Source organism: Saccopteryx bilineata, chromosome 5, assembly GCF_036850765.1.
Source record: "Saccopteryx bilineata isolate mSacBil1 chromosome 5, mSacBil1_pri_phased_curated, whole genome shotgun sequence".
NCBI lineage: Eukaryota > Metazoa > Chordata > Mammalia > Chiroptera > Emballonuridae > Saccopteryx > Saccopteryx bilineata.
The window spans coordinates 39,394,866-39,415,789 of NC_089494.1; the positions used below are offsets into that span (position 1 = coordinate 39,394,866).

Genomic DNA, 20,924 nt, shown 5'->3' on the forward strand with positions numbered 1-20,924 from the left:
AAATGTTTTGACCCCAGACATGGGTTGGGTTCAAGGACTCTGGTATTTTTTACACGGAGAACTGAAGGTACATTGTAGTGCACAAGAAAGGAAACAGAGGGAAACTACCCGACTCAGTTCTGGCACTTCTTTGGTTCAGCTCCCGTGCGCACACTTTAAAACCCTTGTGTAAATGCACCTGAAGGGTCAACACACTATTACATGCTATTAGTTACCAACAGAAAGGGTATTTATATGATTTTTTTTTCTTTCCTTTCATTTTTTTTAGCCACATAGCTCCCATGTATGAAGTCTTCAATGAATTTCCCAGATGGAACAAACTATTTTCTTCTCATTCCTTGATTGTAGAACATACCAAATTTTATTTTAAGTACTTTTTTGAACCTTGGTGTCTATTCCTCTAGAGTCTAGAGTCTAGACCATGGACTTCTCAAGGGCACATTTTAAATCTTGTGGCTCCATCATCAAACACAGTGGCTGGCACAGACTGAATGCCATGTGTCTCTTTTCTCACCTCAGAGGTGTTCTGCATACATGTTCTGTGTACACGTTCTGCACACACGTATGATGTATCGTGACTGTCTTCTATACTGTAAGACAGTATAGTATGAGCATCACTTAAGAATTTCTTAAAGAAAACAAGACCATACAGCAAGGAATCTAGTTTGCAGTCCAGAAGAAAATATATATGGATATTTCTATTTGTAGAGTATATTAAAATCTAAATTATTCTGTGGGAATGATATTTACTATTTTATAAAGTGATCCTTGGACTTTTTGTTTCCCTAATGAAGAAAAATCGGTCAGTTATCATGGCATTTTGATGTGCTAAGTAAACCTTTGATAATCCTCAATTTTGAGAACAGTGGCAACTAGATGCTTATACTATTATTTGAGAAGATGCATACCCTAACAGAGAAATATATTTGTTAGAAATAAGTAAGGAGATACATTTTATTTCAAATTTATTTTACCTAATGTGAATATGGTAACCGAGTGTCACAAACCAAAATGAAAGCTAGCATGGTCTATGAATGTATTTTTGAAAGAAATGCAACTTTCTGTATCAGCTGCTTAGAGAATGGCAGCTCTAAAATACCTTACGTACCATCAAAATATGTAGTTTTAAAAAAAATATTATTGTATTATTTTTTCCTTATAGTGAAAAAAATGTAAACAAGCAAAAAGAGTTTGCAAAATTAAATATATTCATGATCAGTGAGTACAAACTAACATTTCCAGTTAAAGTGTTTTTTTCCCTCTTCCCTTTTGCTCAGGTCCAATTATAGCACACAGGTAATTCTTCCTTTACTATTTGCATGTTGTTGTGGTCTTCATTCAGAACATTGCCCCAGACTGCAGGATCTGCCATTTGTGCAGGAATGCAACATTAGTGGTGTTCCTCTTGAGAATCCCAATCGTAAACATAGTCTAACCAACAGGGGAGCAAGCAGGTCTTAAAACTAACCTACAAAACCATGCATATAACCTTTATAAAGTGTAAAATTGCCAACATCCCGTAACTAGAATTCCATGACTACTTATATCTCAAAGAAGTGTTCAGGCAATGCCTGTAAAAACCATAGGCTGGTAAAACAAATGTTAGTTCAATGCTTTTATTATTCACAATTTAACTTCGCTGTATCGAACCTCTGATTAGTTATGGCCATAAGTCAAGAAATAAACAATGATGTGGAAAACCCCCAACGCAATAAAAATGAAGGACACCCTCTGATTAAACTAAGCAAAGCTACCATTAATGTCATGCAATTTCTGAGATACCATAGAAAAATTGTTTTTTTTACATTGATAAGAAAAGTATGCATCAGTGAAAATGCAGGCTTAGAAATATAGTACTGAGAGTTTCGTTTTGTGATGTCTTCACTGATGGAGGAAGTGGAATCCTTATTACTAAAGACAGCTGATCTCTTGGGTGCTGCTGATGGCTCCCTAACTGAGCGTAGTGTTTAATGATGCTGTACAAATAAAAAGCAGAGGGGGAAATACGAAATATCTTTATTAAATGCCATCCTGTAAAGTATTAGATGGATGGAAGAGTCTAATGCATTTTAAATAAATGCATATCATACTATCACATATAGTGAGTCTTAAAAAATTATTACTTAGATGCACAGTCCTTGTAGTGGTCGACATGGCAACTGTGAAGGAAGTCTGATTTAGAAGCTATTTTCTATTATACTTGTCAAGTGATGGAGTTGCCGTTAGTCATATTGTAATGTCCCTTCAACTTTGGTACATTCAGTGCAAAATATTCTGGGGAATTTTTTTGTACCTTTATAAAAATAAAAGGCCCTTTTGTTCCCTTGAGAGTGCTTAAAAGGATAGAGACTAGCATGATGCCCGAGTAAGCATGGAACATGAAAATGGAACAGCTGACACACACAGTAGGGTAGGTGGGTTCCTATATACATCTTAAAGAACATAAATACAATGAACCTATCAAAAATAAACAGAACTCATTGTGTACTTTTCCTGATATGCTGTGATTAATTGCTAGTTATTTTAAATTGTTCCCATGCATAATAAAGCATAAAATCTGTCATTAGTAATTCATTGTATAACAGTTTGTCTTCAGCCATAATTACACACACTTCACTTTGCATATACATTGTCACAGACCCCCTTATTGCAAATCTTTAAAATGACCTCATCTTGACTTGGTATCATTTTCAGTCGTGTCCCATGAAAGCTCAGACCTATGGTGCACACCATGCAGGCACACATAAGCAAGAAAATGAATATTCTGTTATAACTTAGGGTTTAAATGGATGTACTGTCAGAAAATACATTTGTTTTTTATTATATTAGTTAATTCACACTAATTTGGAGATTGGGTCAAGTGCTGCCAGTTTGGTTTGAACCACATTCAAAGGTAAGTTTCCAGATTCTCCCGAGTCCCTGACAAATTACCATGGAGCTGATCGTGTACAGGTTCATCTTTGTCTCGGAACGTATCAAATGGAAAAAGTTTGGCAGTCAAGAACTGTTGATTGAAAGACTGTTGGGTTATCCCCTGGGCATCAAGTTCACCCAAATCCTTCAGAGGAGACTCATCACCACTCTCCAGTCCCCACATGTGGCAGAGCACGCGATCCTGGAAGATGACGGCACTCGGTTTTACTCTAATGGAAGCACGCTCTTGAAACTTCCAATGTTCAGCCATTCTCCTAGAGGGCAGCCTCTGAAATCACCCGTCCACACTGCAGCCAGCATTGTGCTTCCAGGTCACTCAAGTCCAAAGGTACTGGTCTCCTCAACGGCTGTCAAGAGTTTTTCGTAAAGCATGGAGAAGGATGGGTATGGGGGGAGGTCCAGACGGTTAAAACAGGTGTGAGCTCTGCAAACAGAAGAAGCGTACATAGTTTAGCATGCTCAGAGTGAACCGAGACTATGTTGTGTGTATGTGCTTCTCTTTTATATTCAGTTTGGTATGTTGTCGACTTTCACGGTCCTTTTGGAGAAAACTTTGAAAACATTTGGAGTTCAACATTCAGAATTGAATTTCTCTTCAGAAAGGAAAATGGGATATGTTTAAAAATATATATTTTCTCTATAGTTTCACAAGCACTTAATATCCATATTATATACCTATTACTATTTGTTTAGTTGTCTAAAAATTACAAAGATGAGTTTGTTTAGTTGTTTCTCTTTAGGTGTTATTTTTTAATTTTTTTTAACAGACATGAATATAAGCTCTTGCAAAGTAATTCATTTTCAGAATTGGCATTTGTGTGGATGTCTCTCAGAAAAATCTGTGGTTCCAAATGTTTTTATTTTGTTGGGTAGGGAAGAGTACTAAGTGTCTCTGAAGACCTGCCTCGTGGCGTAGATTCTTGGGAAAGTCCCTGGCTGGACTTTCCTGTCAAAATCAGTACACCATTGTTACTCCTTTGAATTCTGGGCTATAATCTGTTTTCTCCTAAATCACAATGCAAAATAACGGCCATTTAAATCATTACGTTAAGTATTCTTTTTTAGAAATGCCTCCCCTTTTGCCAAGGTAGGGAAAAAATACGCTTTCCTGTTATTTGCACCTGAGTCACAATAAAAAACATTGATAGTCCTTCAAATAGTACACCTTATCAGGAAGCAAATCTACACTTTTGACACGGGATAGGAAGCATTTTATTATGAATGTACAACAGCTTGTTTGTGGAAGCTAAACTTTGACTTAAAAAATGCTCCTGAATTAATATGAAATTTTAAAAGCTATAATTATTGCCCTGGCCGGTTGGCTCAGCGGTAGACCGTCGGCCTAGCATGCGGAGGACCCGGGTTCGATTCCCGGCCAGGGCACACAGGAGAAGCGCCCATTTGCTTCTCCACCCCTCCGCCGCACCTTCCTCTCTGTCTCTCTCTTCCCCTCCCGCAGCCAAGGCTCCATTGGAGCAAAGATGGCCCGGGCGCTGGGGATGGCTCTGTGGCCTCTGCCCCAGGCGCTAGAGTGGCTCTGGTCGCAACATGGCGACACCCAGGAGGGTCGCAACATGGCGACGCCCAGGATGGGCAGAGCATCGCCCCCTGGTGGGCAGAGCGTCGCCCCCTGGTGGGCGTGCCGGGTGGATCCCGGTCGGGCGCATGCGGGAGTCTGTCTGACTGTCTCTCCTTGTTTCCAGCTTCAGAAAAATACAAAAAAAAAAAAAAAAAAAAAGCTATAATTATTAATGAGCTATTTTTACAAAGTCACATGTTTAGATTTTTGTTCTTATTAATCACTTTTATACTTATGAGATAAATATAATTCTATTCCTAGATGTGGTATAGTGTACTGGTGGGACAATCACAGGTTTGGAGTTAAGACAGACTTGGGTTTAAATTCTAGCTCTACTAACCAGCTGTATTATTTGGAGTGAGTTATGAAAACTCTCTGAGACTCAATCTTTTTCTCTAATAAAAAGAGAATAATATAATTTGTCTTAGAAGGATAAGAGGATTAAATGAAATGACAGAAACATGCTTAATACAATGTCTGGCTCATAGTGTTTGACCAATTAATAAGACTTGTATTGTTAGCTACATTTCCTTATCATCAAAAAGATTTACTCTAATTGCCTTCATTAAATTGCCAAGAAATAACCATAACTCATGGGAATTATGAGATAACAAAGAGATAATAGGGCAGATGTGTGGTCACATTGCTTATTAGGAACAGGAATGTGAGGGGGCTCTGTTATATTATAAGAATACCAGTTTTAGGTTTTAATTTTTTTCCTTGGTTACCAAAAGGCTGAGCATTTTCCCCTAAACCAACTTGCTTGTTACATCTCCTGTTTTGTGATCTATATGTTCATCATCTTTATTTTGTTATTGTGATAAAATATACAGCATATAAAATCTTTCATATCAACTATTTTTAAGTACACAGTTTTGTAGCAGTAAATATATTTACATTGTTCTGCAACCATCACCCCCATCCATCTCTAGATCTTTCCGAACTGAAATTTTGTATCCATTGAGGACTACCTCCCTTCCGCTCCTATTCTGCAATCACCATTCTATTTTTTGTCTCTGTGAATTTAGCAAATCCAGGTATTTCACGTAAGTGGAATCATACAATATCTGTCCTTCTTGACTGGCTTATTTCATTTAGCATCATGTTTTCTAGGTCCATGTTGTGTCATGGGCCAGAATTTCCTTTCTTTTTAAGACTGAATAACAGTTGATTATATGTATATACCACAGTTTGTTATTCACCCATTAATAGATATTGCGTTGTTTCCATTTTTTGGTTATTCTAAAAAATGTTATCATAAGCACTAGTGTACAAATATTTGTTCGAGTCCCTGATTTCAATTCTTTTGTTCATATACCCAGAAGTGGAATTGTTAGACCATACAGCAACTCTATTTTTAATTTTTTAAGCAGCTGCCATACTGTTTTCCATTGTGGCTGTACCATTTTATGTTCCCACCAGCAGTGCACAAGGGTTCCAATTATTCTACATCCTGACCAACATATTATTATTATTATTATTATTATTATTGATAATAGCCATCCTAAAGTGTGAAGTTCATTTATCCTTGAGAGCTTTAGGATTCTTTATTGATTTATTTGAACACTACAAAATAAAGAGGTGAACTTCATAATATCTCCTGCTAATCTCTTCCAGCCTGTTCACTTTTTTATTCAGGTAGACATTTTATTTATAGAGCAATATTAACCTGGTTGCTATCCATTTCTTACACATTGTCTTTCTCTCTTTAGTGTGTTGCTATGATTAGAATCATGTTAAAAAAAAGTGATCTCTATTGTTTATACCTAATAGAATGTTTTTTTTGTCTATTTTTTACTTTTTTTTTAGTGCTGGTGTATCAAAGCGTTTGACAGGTCAACTTTCGGGAGAACTCTTCTTTAAAGAGTAACTCATATATTCTTGTAATCTTGAATAGAGATATATAAATTCATTTTTGTGAACTGAATCATGTTGGGTGAACTAGAAATAAAAGTAATTCAAAATGACGCTAATTCTAGGTAAGCAATAATCCTTAATTAATGTTTTATTTGCTTAAGACAGAACATAACTCTAGATGAATATATCTATCATACCCCAGTTTCTGCCTCCCCTCTTGACAATTAAATACATTTCCTTAAAAACTAAAGGTGAATTTGAGCAAATCAAGAATTAACGAAATAGTTACATGCATGGAATAAAAATTCATAAACAGTAATGTTTGAAGTCCTCAATTAACTTGCACATATTTAGATTGAGTGCCAAATATTAGAGTGAATGCAAATATTAATTCATTGTGGTAGGCAGACTTCTCAGAAAACTCACCATGACTCAGGCCTTTATATAGTCCCCATCTCTGGCGTGGGGGAAGGACCTAGAAGTCACTTGTAAGCAATGGAATATGGCAAGGGCGAAGATATGGTGCAAATGTTATTGATGCCCATAATGTTGATTTTTAACTTAATCAAATGTGATTATCTTGAGTGTGATGGGCCTGATTAGGTGTGACCTTTAAAAGAACATCTAGAGGTCAAAGAGTCACTGTTGCTGTATTTGAAGAAGCTGCCATGAATTCTGCAGCTGCAAGAAATGAGTCCTGCCAACAACCTAAGCAAGTCGTTCCCTAGTTGAACCTCCAGATGAGAATGCAGTCCAGCTAACATCCTGATGTCAGCCTTGTGATGCACTGAGCAAAGACCCAGCTACGCCAGGCCTGGGCTTCTGGTCATAGAAACAGTGATGAAATAATTGTGTGGTTTTAAACTGCTGTGTTTATGGGATTTGTTATGCAGCAATAGAAAAGTCCTACCAGTCTCAAGGTACAGATTCAAGAAACGGCAGAAAGTGTCATAAATGAGATATAACAGAATCACCCCTGTCAAGGGCAGGAGTGGGGCAAAGATGCGAGTCAAGCGGTGTCCTTCCTTCTCTCAGGTTTCCGAGCACAGAACAGGAATTCTGCCGGTCTCTTTGTAGTTTCGGCATTATTTTTGTAGACACTGTAGTATCTTATCCAGGAAGTTCATAAACCTGGGTACTCTTTACTCTAAAGATTCAGTTCTCAACACAAAGGGAAGGACTGGACAACCTTTCTTGATCTTCCTCAGTCATGACATAGTCACCCTTACTGAGCCATGACCTACGGCCATCGCTGCTTCCTAATTTACGTCTGGTCGTCTCACACGCGGTCATCATAACCGAGCTTTCCTTCTGAATAAACTGAACAGCTCCCCTGAAAATTGTTTCATGAGGATGGAGAAAGTACATTTGTAAAGGGGGAAACTGCAGAAAGATTAAATGTTTTTCCCAAGGTCAGAGCTGAGTCAGTGGCCAAAGCAAGAACAGGGAGAGCCTCAGCCATGGGCTCCTAGGGGAAGTCCAACATTAAAGCCAAAGCAGAGACTCCTGTTCATCGCTCAGTTCTTCCACTTCTGGAAGCCTGACTCTTAACTCCTTCCCTTCCCTAACGGTGGCCAGCTAGGCCTCAACATCCACCAGATCACATGCATTTTGAGGACAGGGATTAGCAAAATAAAGCTTCAAGTATATATTTTTTTAAATGAATGATTTGATCATAATATGCAGTAGCTTTAGGGAAAAACGGTTCAAACTGAGACAATCCAAAAAACCCTGGGAGATACCAGGGGATTTTTAGCTGCTTAGTTCTACCTCAGGCTCCCCCAAAACAGATAGAGTGATCAGAATCACCAAGAAGCTTGTTTACAATGGAGATTTGGGGCTGCACTGCCTGAGATTTTAGTTCAGAAAGTTTGGGGTGGGCCTGGGGATCTGCATTTTAATAATCACTCCCAGTTAGTCGGATGCAGGTAGTCTCCACTGCGGGAGTGACATCAACTGGGTCAGAAACAAGATATCTCCCCAGTCATTCACACCAGAAATTTGTGTGCTTGCAAAAATTTCAAAACTCCTTATAAACAAGACAGCATTGCTAATAAGGAAATTGAGGAATAGTGTGGTTAAGTAAATTGCCCAATATTTACCATCGACTTGCTCTTTGAGCCAAAAACAGGAAAAAAATAAAAAGCAAAACAAAACACAATCCTCTGAGGCTTTTCACACCCCCACTCCTGCCCTGTTCCATGTCCTAAGAAAACTCCAGCAGAAAATAACAGGAGGGCCCTTGGACTATGTTGACATTGGCAGCAAAAGCACATCCAGTTATTCAGTCTCCACAAAAGAACATTTTTCAAAATCTCTCAGAGCCAGCCACACTACGGCTATAATGAGTTTACCTCATTTTGATCTCTGCAGCCAGAACCACTCAAGGAGGGCAAGTCTGAACTCGCCTTTGGGAAATCATGCTGGCATCAATATAAAGAAGATTTAAAAGCCCTCTAGACATCTGGTCTGACTTAATAGATCTCTTGGTCCTTTCTGGATTCTTCAAATGTTAACCAGGAGGTCACATTCTTACCCTCTCTTCTTTTCTTTAGATAGACAAGTTGACTATCCAAATCCAGTGAGCCGAAGTATCACAAGTACACTCCAATTTTCACACATTGATTCACTGATCAATGTATTTCTCTCTCTCTCTCTCTGTACTTATTTAGTACTCATTTTCCCAGAAGTGATTTTCAGTAGCTTATAAGAACTCAAAACAGAAGACAGTAAGAATTATCATCAGGATTTTAACTTGAGAGAGAGAAAAGGAGAAAACCACGGCCTCATTTCATCTAGTCAATGCAGTCCTAGAAATACAATGTATTTGCATCCGATCCTTTTTATTTGCGTTATAATTTAGAAAGAGTTTTGTTAACACTTTCTTTTTTCCAGTTGTCCAGGGTATCTAATTCTTCAGATTCCAGTTTCCTTACTCCTAATCCTGCCTCTTCATCAAGTAATTAGAAGCGTTCTGGAAAACTCCTAAGGGATCTTGGGTCATACTACTTTATAAGGGCAAGATTTCTTTGGAGATGTGAGGATTCCTGACCCAATTTACCTACCAAGTCCAAATTTTCCATGTCTGTTTTACCCCAGGCTTCGCCTAAGGCCAGCATGCGTGCCTGCAGCTCCGGAGGTCAGGGACAGGGCACGCCAGCGGAGGAGCAGGGTCTGCCTGGAGCTGGGCTCTAATTCAGGGCCCGTGAGTGCTCAGGCAGCAGCCAAGACCTTCACCTGTAGAAGTTCTTTCATTATTGCCCCCTGGAGGATCCCATATTTTGAAAGCGGTCATTCCCATACAAAATGCCCTGGTGAATAAAACTGCATTTCTCAATCTGCATTACATTTCGTTTACTCCTTCATTCACTGAGCTCATACTGCATGCCAGGCACTGAGTGGTCCCCTGGTACATGACATGAGGTCTGGTCTCTGTCTACAGGGAGTTTCCACTCAGGCAGCAATACAGACAGACAGATGGGACCCCCTAAGTGCTGTGCAGTCCGTGCTCTGTACTTGGGGATCTGGCTGCTGTGAGCAGATGCTGAAAGCCAGCCTATCTTTGGCTTCACCCACCAAATCAGGAACCCCACCAGCTCAGGGCTGCATTTCTCCAGAGACTACTAGATACCTTTGCCTAATTAACCCAAGAGATTCATATGGGCCCTGCACACAAACAATTATAATACCATGAGTTACAGGTCCACTCTGCAGAGTCTAGAAAGGCTGTGTGGAAGACACTATGCTAAGCTTGGAAGGATCTGCAGGTGTATAGACTTTTTCTGGATCAACAACAAGAAGAATGCCCCCAGCACACTGATCAGAAGTGTGAGAAAGCAATGCATCATCAGGAAACCTGAGAAATACAAAAGCTTGAATGACAGGAGCCAAGGCTGGACTTAAAGCCAGATGAGGAGGCAGGGCCACATCAGGAAGTGAAGTGTGTTCACGCAAAGACCTTCTGCATTTATGCCACGGTTGAAAGGGCGCCAGTGACTGGGTGTGGAGAGTGAAACGGCAGAGGTACCAGTGATCAGGACAGGAAATGGGTAGGGATTGATGATGAATTCAGAGCTTGTAATCAGCATGAGAAATCCAAAGTTACCAATTAAGTTAATCCAGTGATTGTTTTGTTAGCCTAAGAAGGAGATTTTTAACACAAATAAAGGTATCATTTCTGTTATGACTTTAAAAATATTCATAATTTCTCTCCTATCCCCATTAATACTTTCTTCGGCCATGCCATTTAGGGCAGGAATTCCTGCTAAGCCTCGTTCACAAATATTTGTGTAACCCATGGCGACACAAGCACAACCCCTGACCCTCACCAGGTGTTCAGTAAATGTGAATCAATGAAAAGGAATTCTACAGCAGTTACTGCCCCCACTGATTTGTCATATACCATTTGGTGGCAATGTTATTGGTTGGCGGTTCCTTTAAATATCTATTACTTCCCTCTCTGTGGTCCACATGGACACAGATCAACCTATATCTCCCACAAGGATTCTGCACATAGTAAATGCACGATGAGTATCAAAGGCTTGCTAGAGCCTTTAATAATTCTAATTAGAATTAATGTCTTATTTCAATGTCTCATTAGGTCACGTTGGTTAAAATGCACCTGGGTCTATAAATAAAGTGTGGAACATTGCCACAGTGGGAATTCTTGCATCCAGGGATAACTAGAAGAAGAAGAAGGAGAAGAAGCCCTTCAAATTACTCATTATAAGCAGGTAACTTCTTCACCTGTGGTTGGCCCTGAAGAGTACATAACTTTTTAAATGTAAGAAATTAAAGCCAATAGAAGAAAACACAGTGAAGAACTGTTCCAGGAAGAATAGTCTTGGAAGTTCAAACACAACAAATATTGTGCATGGATATAGCATAGTTTTTGCACACATCAAGACTGTGAAATAACCTGCCAGCTCTGAAGGGTCGGTATTAGGAACAATAATAATAAAAGCTGAATTTATTGATTGATGTGTTAGGCATCATTTTAAGCACTTTGCAGGTGTTATTTCATTTTATCTGCAAAATAATTTTGTAATGTAATTAGTATCTATCTCAATTGTTCCGATGATGAACACAGATACAAAAGTGACTTCGGCATATCTTATCTAGAGTATTCAGAGTCACCTTCATTCAGTGTATGCCAATTATGTGCTAGGACTCAGCAATGGGTGCAAAGCCAATGTCCAATTCAAACAAAGTCCTTGTTCTCATCGAGTTATAACCTAGAGAGGGGAAACAGATCATCAACAAGTAAAGCAATAACTAAACACAATGACTGAATAGGGCTAAGTCCTATAAAGGTAATAAGGTGTGACAAAGTGACAGGTGCACTTGGGGCCGAAGCCTGGATGACCTTTCTGAACAGATCATGCCTGAGCTAACACCTTGGGGATGAGAAAGAGCCAGGCAGGTAAAGAATCAGCAGGGAAGAGTTTGAGTATCAAGTTCCAGAGTCTTGAGGCAGAACTGAGTTGGGCATGTTGCAGAATAGCAGGCAGGAAGGAGACCGGCATCTGTAGCAGGTGGAGGCAGAGTCTGTGTATTGAGGTTGGAGTGTAGGCCAGTCCAGGCCGCCTATCAGGCAGTCTTTAGCCAGGACTCTGGCATAAGCAGGGGAGGAAGTGAGCTTGAGAGGTCAGAAGCTCACTCCGGTGGCTGTGCAGAATGACTACAGGGTGTCCGGACAGAAGCAGAAGTTCAGCCAGCAGGCCGTTGCAGTGGTCCAGGTGGGAGTGCTAATGCAGCGGACTGGGGCGGCGGGAGGAGATGAACCCGAACTAGTTTCTGCTCAAGGAAAGGGAGATAACCATTCCTTAAGAGCTTTCGTGTTCATCACTCACTAGTAATACACTTTAAAATATGACTTGTGAAATAGCTCTCAAGGACCATTAGTCATTTTGACTTGGACTATCTTATTTTGTTGCTCACAGCAATTAAAATTTCTTTCATTCCATTACATAATCACAAATTAGTTCAGTAGCTCTACTTTTTTACATGAATGACTGAAGAGTCCCCTTTTACACACAATATGTATTTTTATGATCATGTTACCCACTTCCTAAAGTAAAGACCAATCCAAATGGTACAGCACTTTAAGGATTTTTAGTAAGGTACTACTACTACTGGACATTACTGATATATTTTTGCTAGTGCGTGCTGATTCAATAGTAGAATAAAGTAAAAGCATAACATACTCATGTCAGACAGTAAGATCTGAATGAGAGGAAAGAGAGGAAAAAAGTTAAAAAGGACCTAATATCAGAGATTAACTACGGAGCAGACTAAAACCAAAACTCTTCTGCCAATTTCCTCGCTGAGCACAAGGCACCTCGGCCGACCAGCAGGCGGTGGGGGCTGAGGAGACCAAGGGGAATGATGCCTCAAGGAAACTACGGAAGAGACCAGGCACCAAGGGTCCTCCGGTGCCCACCTCTTCTTCTAAAACACTTTTTAATTAAATAAGGTGACACTATATTACAGGCCTCAATTATTTTTCTACTTCCTAGCTGATAGTTCACTTTGACAGTAGACAATATGCTCCCTGGACTGAGGAGGAAAAACCTGAATTATTGATGACATTGTAGAGCAATATTTAATGACATGGAAAGAGGTTCATGATTAGTGGTATTTGATAAACAAGAAGTGGTTACAAACAGTGTATGCAATACGACTGTATTTTCGTTTTTAAATATGTGTGTGTGTGTGTGTGTGTGCATATAGAAACGAGTGAAAAATATACTCCAAAATGTTTGAGGTTACCGCAGTAGTGGATTTTTGATATATATTTTTAATTTCTTTCCCTTTCTTGGTGCTTGGTTTCCTTTTCATAAGGATAAAAAGGTTTTTAAAATGAAAAAAAAATTTTTTTTCTCTTTAAGATATAGTTTTCTCTTTTTAAGTTTTCTTTCATTGGGAAAGCCATCTCCTTGAGATACCCATTTCATAATTAACTCTAGCTTCTTCTTTCTTAATCTGGGTCAGCAGTTCATTCATAACCATCTCCTAACACAGCCATTTTAAAAAATTCATTTTCTCCCCTTTGGCAAAACCAACATGATGTTAAAAAGAACATTGTAATTGTAGCTCTCCAACTCTCCTATTATCCTACTTGGCAGGAAGCTCAAAGATGAACATACAAACTACACCGCACTGGGAGAGAGGGTTTGCCCTGCGTTTTCCAGACTGGCAATGTCAGCAGCCTGTTTTCCGGAATGTTTCTGAGCAGTTGCCATAAGACAAATTTACTGTCTCATAGGCCCATCAGAACACCGGGGGACAGGAAATCTACAGACACACAAAACACAGAGCCGACTACCAACCGTGAAGCACAGCAGAGGAAGTGCTGGGCTGCGTGCCGGCCGGCCGCGAGCTCAGTGGAGACACCGTCTGCCTCCACCCTTATTTATCGTCTGGGTCTCTACTTACTTTATTCCCACAAGAGAGGAAAAAGAGCCATGGATTCAACTTGTACTGGCTTCAGAGACAACCACGTGTATTTTTACGCTTCTTGGCCCACGTGGTGAGTAGTGCTATATTCGCTGCTACCGCAAAGGGAGGCTAGGAAATCTGAGAGAAGATGAGACTCACGTTTGCTTGCTTGAAAGGCCCTCAGCCATCCGTGTCTAGAGAGACTATGATGCCCTCCAATTTGCCAGGGCTGCTTGCCCTCATCCTTGACAGCCGCTCCCAGCTTCCCAGGTTACGGCCTCCCAGGCCGGGCCTCAGACGATGCCAGATGTCTTAGAGAATAGATCTTTTTAAGCAGGAAGGACATCCATCCATTTTGTCACCAGTGTGTACAATGTTACATTTTAAATAAATATCACTGCACTAATTAATCAATGAAATACATTGGGGTTGATAAGTATGAGAGAAACCAGCTCTTAAGTTTTGCAACTTAACTCTATCAGGAAGATGCAGAAAAAATGGCTTCAGTGTATCTGTTCTGATGATAGAGGAAATGGACTTAGCCATACAGAACAACTCCTTAGACCAGAGCCAATATTACAGACCTTTTACACGAAAAGTAACGCCCCACAATTCATAAAAGGTAATGACAATGTGATCAGTGCAGAAATCACTTCTGATAAAGAGGTTATTTTTATTCTTCAAATGCACTTTTTTTGTGGAGCATATTTTAATAGTTACAGCAGGATGGTGGTTTATAGAAGATTCAGGAAAAAAGGTTAAGAAAAATCAAAGAAAACCTACTATTTCTGAGGACTGTTTTACATATGATCTCACTCATTTCAAATACTCTTTGAGCATAGCATTGTTACACCTACTCTTCAGAGATGGATCGAGGCTCTTGTCCAGGATCTTATAGCAGGTGCATCGTAGGGCTTAGATGTGCAGTTATGCCTGTTAACTAGGTTATATAAATAAACTAACGAGCAGTGGAATAGCCAAGTAGTTCTTTCCTCCTATCAGATCTGAGAAGTTAGGCTTGTTAGACAGGGTATGAATACACACTGCTTTCTCGATATGCTTCATATTAACTTTATGCTATTTATAATCTGGGTAAAACCAAGACTCTAGAATCAGTCTTGGGTCATAATAAAGAGAGGAAGAAACAACAACGCCTGTTGCCCAACTGTGTATATGTAACAATAGTGAAGAACACCACTATTTCTAATGAGTCAGCACATGAACTTCCTGGATCTTCTGGGGGAAGTAAGAAAGTGAATGCAGTCCAACCCCCAAGATTCTTCAACAATCTGTTGAAGTTACTTCCTGTTCAATCAAACCTAACATACCATTTCTTCCCTGGCCTTCTATAGGCGAGGAAACTGAGGTTCAGAGCTCAAGTGATCTTCTAGGTCCCAGAGTTAGCTGGTGGCAGAGGTGGGACTAGAAGCCAGGTCTTCTATCTGCAACCCTGGGCTCTTTCCAATATGCGATTGCCTGATATATATTACAGATGATGGTGACAGAAATCATAATGGCAGCCGTTAGCCACTAGCTGGATGCTTTTTCAGGGCCAGGTTCAGCAATAAATGTTTTAAATGAATGATTTCATTTAATTCTTAGAATTAATAAACTACAAGAAAGAGGAGGAAACAGAGGCTCAGAAAGATTAAGCAACTTCTCCAAGACCCCACTGGGGGTAAGAAGAGAGCTGGGATAAAACCCAGTCTCTCTGAAGCTAAAGTTTCATGTCCACAACAAACTGCCTCTCTCTGCTCACCAGGTTTAATGAAAATTGCAGTGATTTAATGTGAACTGATCTATTGTACCTGCTTCTTGTTACACATTTGTTCCATTTGCTTTTACGAAAGCAATCCTTACAAAAACAGATTTTAAGAGAAAGGGATCTGACCCTTCCTGCCTCCATGATGCTACTGCCTGAGTTTCTCCAAAGGGTGACAGGTGCTCCTCAGACAGTGTCAGTGTGCTTCTGAGATACAAATATGAGTTTAAGGGGAACAAGAACACGACTTGGGCATAAATAAAATAGAACAGTTCTTTAATAATGAAGTTATAGTCTGCCAAATCTGGAACATCAAGTATAGCAAGTAATACTTAGGTGTGGAAGCATGGCGCCTCTGCTCCCAGTTGAGGTGCATCCACCGTGACTGGGGAGATTCGGGCCCCCCTGAGCGTGCACTATTCATTGCTCTTTCTGGGTTTCCTGCGCTCCTTTGCGCACGTGTCGATGCTTAGAATGTAATTCTCAAGCACTAGTGTTCTGCAGTTGCTAAGAACAATGTCTTCTTAACAGATTTCTTAAAGTTGTCTGTACTTGAGGCCCTGGTCGGTTGGCTCAGTGGTAGAGCGTCGCCCTGGTGTGCAGAGGTCCTGGGATCGATTCCCGGCCAGGACACACAGGAGAAGTGTCCATCTGCTTCTCCACCCCTCCCCCTCTCCTTCCTCTCTGTCTCTCTCTTCCCCTCTCGCAGCCGAGGCTCCATTGGAGCAAAGATAGCCCGGGTGCTGGGGATGGCTCCTTGGCCTCTGCCCCAGGTGCTAGAGTGGCTCTGGTCGCAACAGAGCGACGCCCCAGAGGGGCAGAGCATCGCTCCCTGTGGGCGTGCCGGGTGGATCCCGGTTGGGCGCATGCGGGAGTCTGTCTGACTGTCTCTCCCCGTTTCCAAGCTTCAGAAAAATACAAAAAAAAAAGTTGTCTGTATTTGATTAACTCAGGATGACTTGGGAAGATCATCTAAACTCTCTAGGTTGCAGTCTTATGAGTAGTAAAATGAGAGGCAATCTGAGGTCCTTTTTACCTCAAAAATTCCACATTATTACTGCTCCTTGGAGAGAGGAGTTCTAAACCCCACTCTTCTTCATTCCACATTTGTTCATTTGTTTCCTCTTCTTCTTTTGCGCCAGCTCTGGTTATTGCCATTCAACTCCAAACACTTTTTTTATTCATAAATACTACCTTACCTTTAAGGTAGTAAGGTAAGATTCTTACTTATATTGATAGCAGCAGTAAAGCAAATTTTTCCAATCGGAGGAAATGTGTCATCTCATCGTGAATGCGAATGCAACGCAGAAAGCGTTCCCACAGAATTAAGGCATGTATGACGTAAGCTAAAGTGGCAGACAGCGCTGTCACACGGTTTCATGCTCTTTAGAAACCACCATGGTCATTTTCAGTGAAAGGATTCTAAATCATTTTTAATATAAACTTAAAACTAGAAAACATCTAACTTAGAGCCACAATCGTAAGAAGCCACCGTATGATGATCAACATTGCTTTGCTGAAGCTAACAAGTGCTCTGGTTTTATTGCATTTTAAAATTATATATATATATATATATATATATATATATATATATATATATATATATATATATATATATATTTACTATGACCGGGAAGATCTTTTTTTCCCTTCATTTAGGAAAGTAAACCAGCAAATTAAATAAATTTTTTCTAAAAGCTTTTCCCATTCTCCCAAACTTTTAACATAAAAAAGTAATGACAGTAATATACGCAGAAGTGACAGGTCATTCCTAGAACAATGTAGAGACAATAAAGAAAGACTGTTTTCCATTTTACCTGGGAAGCGCGGTGATTTTCCCCCATTTTTCCACACAGAATCTTCTCGGGCCATTACTTCCTCGAAGAGAAGCAAATCCTTCATAGGGAATGCTGGATGTTCCTGTGACAAACTATCAACCCAAGAAAACAGAAGGAGAAGGTGAAGCCGAGGGACCAGCTGCCCAGACAGGCCCGGCCTCACTCACAGGCGAGCTCCCGGGGAAGCGAGGCACGCAGCTTGCTGGTGGGGACACTTGGAAGACAGGACTTTCCAGTCGTGGGATAACCACGGCATGAGAATTCTGCCAAGGACCACAGAAGCACAGCGCCTTATAAAGGGAAAGGGCTTGAGAAGATACAGTATCTGGCACAGATGCCAGCTCAGAAGCTTAAACCAGGTATAGTTCCCATTAAAGATTAATAATGTGGGTGTATCAATTACTCTACTTAACATCAATCTCTGATTAACCCATGGTGAATTTAAATAAAAAAGAAAGATGACAAAAAAAAAAAAAAAAAAAAAGGAATTTCTAGGCCTGCAAATTTGAGGGCCAGATCTTTGATCCAAATGACCCAATCTACATCTAAGATTCTGTCTAAGCATCCTGAAGACTCCCTCATGCCTGATATTTCTTTAGCTGCATCCAACCAGCAACTGCCCTCTGTAACTATAAACACCCCAAGAAAATGAGTTAGTTTTTCCAGTGTTCCTGAACTTCATTGTTATCTCTAATTTGTTGAAAGTTAGATGGAGGAAAAGAAAGGACTCTTTATCAAGGAACTGGGTCACTTCTTAAGGGATTGAATGAAGATCATCTGTTACTAAGGATGCTGGCCTGCAGAGTAGCCCAGGACCTCTTTTTGAAAGGGCTAACCTGCCCTGAAGGCAGATGTTGTTCCTGGGATTCTTGGACTGGAGTTGGTGCTTCCTCAGAACTCGAATGAAATACTTGGACTTGGTTGGAGATGTTCTGCATACTGACAGAGCCAAAAAAACATGCAATCCAAAGAGTCTGGAAACAGTATATCTGACACTGCATATAAACATGGGATGTATTTATTGGGTCTATTTAGTAATTATTAAAAATATGCAATTCCATCAATAATTATATTAATGCATTACAAAGATTAACCAATGGCATCTTACCTGTAACAACCTCAGTCGCTGTTCATTGTTGAATCTTTCCACTGCAGCCCAGAACCACCGAATTACAATATGATTGTCATGATAGCCTATCAAACCAATCACAAAAGCCCATATTACTTTCGACTTTTCTATCTTAAGCCACCATGACACACTGACAACCCCTCCCCCCAGACATATATCATCACCTTGGATTCTTTAAAGGTTGTTTATATATAATATAAGACTAAGGAATAACACTGTAAATATGATTGTATAAGTGTCAAAGTCAAACAAAAACAACACTAAGTGAAACCAAGAGGCCTCTTTTTCTTCTCAGTGGTCACTAAATAAAGATAGAGGAGAGATGAACAAATGAGTTATTTTAACCATATCACTTCTGAAAAATATAATTGCTGTTTAATGGAAATGCTTAACTCTTTTGGTCATCCAGTTAAATAATTTTTGAGTATCACTATGTCAAGCACTGTACTAAGTCTGGGGGTGCAGTAGCAAAAATAAATAGACCCTCACAGGGCTTCCGGTAAAGGAGAAACACATTAATCAAATAATTATACAAATTAATACACAATTGTAAACTATTTTAATACTACATGTAATGTTCATATTTTTAAATCAAATTACTTTATTAATAAAAAAGCGATTTTACTACTTTAATTTCTTCAACAAATAAATCCCCAATAATTATCAACCTAAATATTACTTTTATCCTATACTTAAGTTGAATTTAATAACTGTTAAAACTATTATCCCATGGGTGGGTTAAGGAAGTGGATTCCAAACCTTCCAATGAAGAAAAATTAAGTTCAGTGAGAAGGCCAACAGAGATTAAAGTACAATTAGTGGTTTAAAGCAATTAACTGACATAATTCAATGTGGATAAAGTTACTTGAATTCTGAGTTAGAGAAAGTAAGTCTAAAAGAACTATTTTAATTCAAAATTTTCTTCACATGTTTCAGTGAGTGTAGGATCTGGGGGGCTCCTTCCCTACTGTGTGTCACTAGATCAGTTATGCTCAGTGACCTTGGAGAAGAAAGAATCCAAGCAAAGGATAAATAAACTATTGAATAGATCGGACATAGGGATGCACAGCCTCGAAGTCTTCCCTTTGGCAAAGACCAGCTCTGTGGTGCTGAGCAAACAGTCTCTCATCTATAAAATAGTATATTGGCTCTTCTTAGCTTTCAAGTTTTCCGACCTTATGTATTGGCCCTTTTCTGACTCTCCTTTGCTCTTTGTGCCAAACCTTTTGGAGAAGGAGGAACAGAAGCGTCTCACTGTATCTTCTACAAACAGCTGCCTCCCGGACATTTGGCAAGTGGCAGAGATCCACCTCTTCTGTCAGTGCCAACTCGCTGGGTTAGCAGCCTGGCAGCTGGGTGCCTTGCTCTTTCCTTGCCTTCCCCCCTCCCCCAGAACTCTCTTCCCAAAGATTTCATTTGATAAGATTTCATTTATAATAACCATAGCAAAAGGTACTTGATTAGTCATCTACTGTGAATAAAAGTTTATACTGTGTAAAGACAAAAATGTCTGATTCGATTAATGGCATTGCTATTGGAATCACCATAGAGTGGGGGAAATGCACAAATAATATTTATGGTAAGATATAAGTTATGTAGCGTGTTGAAGAAACTGTGTCCTAGTTGAAAGTAATTTGATTAGCCAAGTTGTAATAACCAAGGCCATATATGGATTATATACATTGAGCCAACTAGAAAAGACTTATTACAGCGATTGCACTTCAGAAGTAGCAGCAGTAGAAATGGCAATTGAACACTGCCTCTCAGAGAAAATGGTTGAGCAGAGACAGCCCCCGGCAACCGCGTGGCTCTGAAAGAGCCCAGCATAGGCAGAAACAAAAGCAATTTGGCAAATGTTAAGTTCCTTTTTACTCCAAACTTTAAAAAAAGATTTTTTTAAATATATTTCAATTTACGGATCAGTTTTTTTAAAAACATGTTTCGATTTACGGAGCACTGTTCAGACTCCGTTTATTCTGCTAAGAGATGAATTCAGTGACTTAAAATTTGCCTTTTTCATTCTCCAAGTTTAGAACTATTGCTAACCTCTTACATTCAGAGTTAAAAAACCAAAACCAAAACCAAAACCTAGACAAAAGCAACTGCTCTGTGCCACGATTTCCAAGGACTTCAGAATACTGCAGTAAATGTCAGAAAATGTATTCTTTCTTTGCTTAAAATGAGTGGATAAAACTTCCACTCTGGGTTACTATGAGGTCCCTTTCAAAGTATATTGATTCAGCAATCAAATTTAAATGGCTTTGGTCCCAATTACTGAGAATTTGTACTGATCTATACAAAGGTCCCTTTTAAAGCTTCCCATCTGGTGAAGTGTCATATAATGCAGTCTTTAATCTTACAGCAATTTTCAGTTGAGCTCAATGC

General features: G+C 39.7%; 1 protein-coding gene across 8 annotated transcripts in view; it reads right to left on the minus strand.

The window, feature by feature from the left end:
* Positions 1 to 1,215: 1,215 nt before the first annotated feature.
* Positions 1,216 to 20,924, minus strand: part of HECW2 (HECT, C2 and WW domain containing E3 ubiquitin protein ligase 2) — a 438,960-nt gene continuing 419,251 nt past the window's right edge. For 6 of the 8 annotated variants that reach the window (XM_066232561.1, XM_066232560.1, XM_066232559.1 and 3 more), the window contains exons 27-29: positions 18,519 to 18,604; positions 17,390 to 17,502; positions 1,216 to 3,358 (exon numbers count right to left, since the gene is read on the minus strand). In XM_066232561.1, the coding sequence (XP_066088658.1) occupies positions 3,247 to 3,358; positions 17,390 to 17,502; positions 18,519 to 18,604 (311 nt within the window). In that variant the 3' untranslated portion in view covers positions 1,216 to 3,246. The remainder of the gene's footprint in view (positions 3,359 to 17,389; positions 17,503 to 18,518; positions 18,605 to 20,924) is intronic. The other 2 variants (XM_066232565.1, XM_066232566.1) reach the window with 1 other exon arrangement.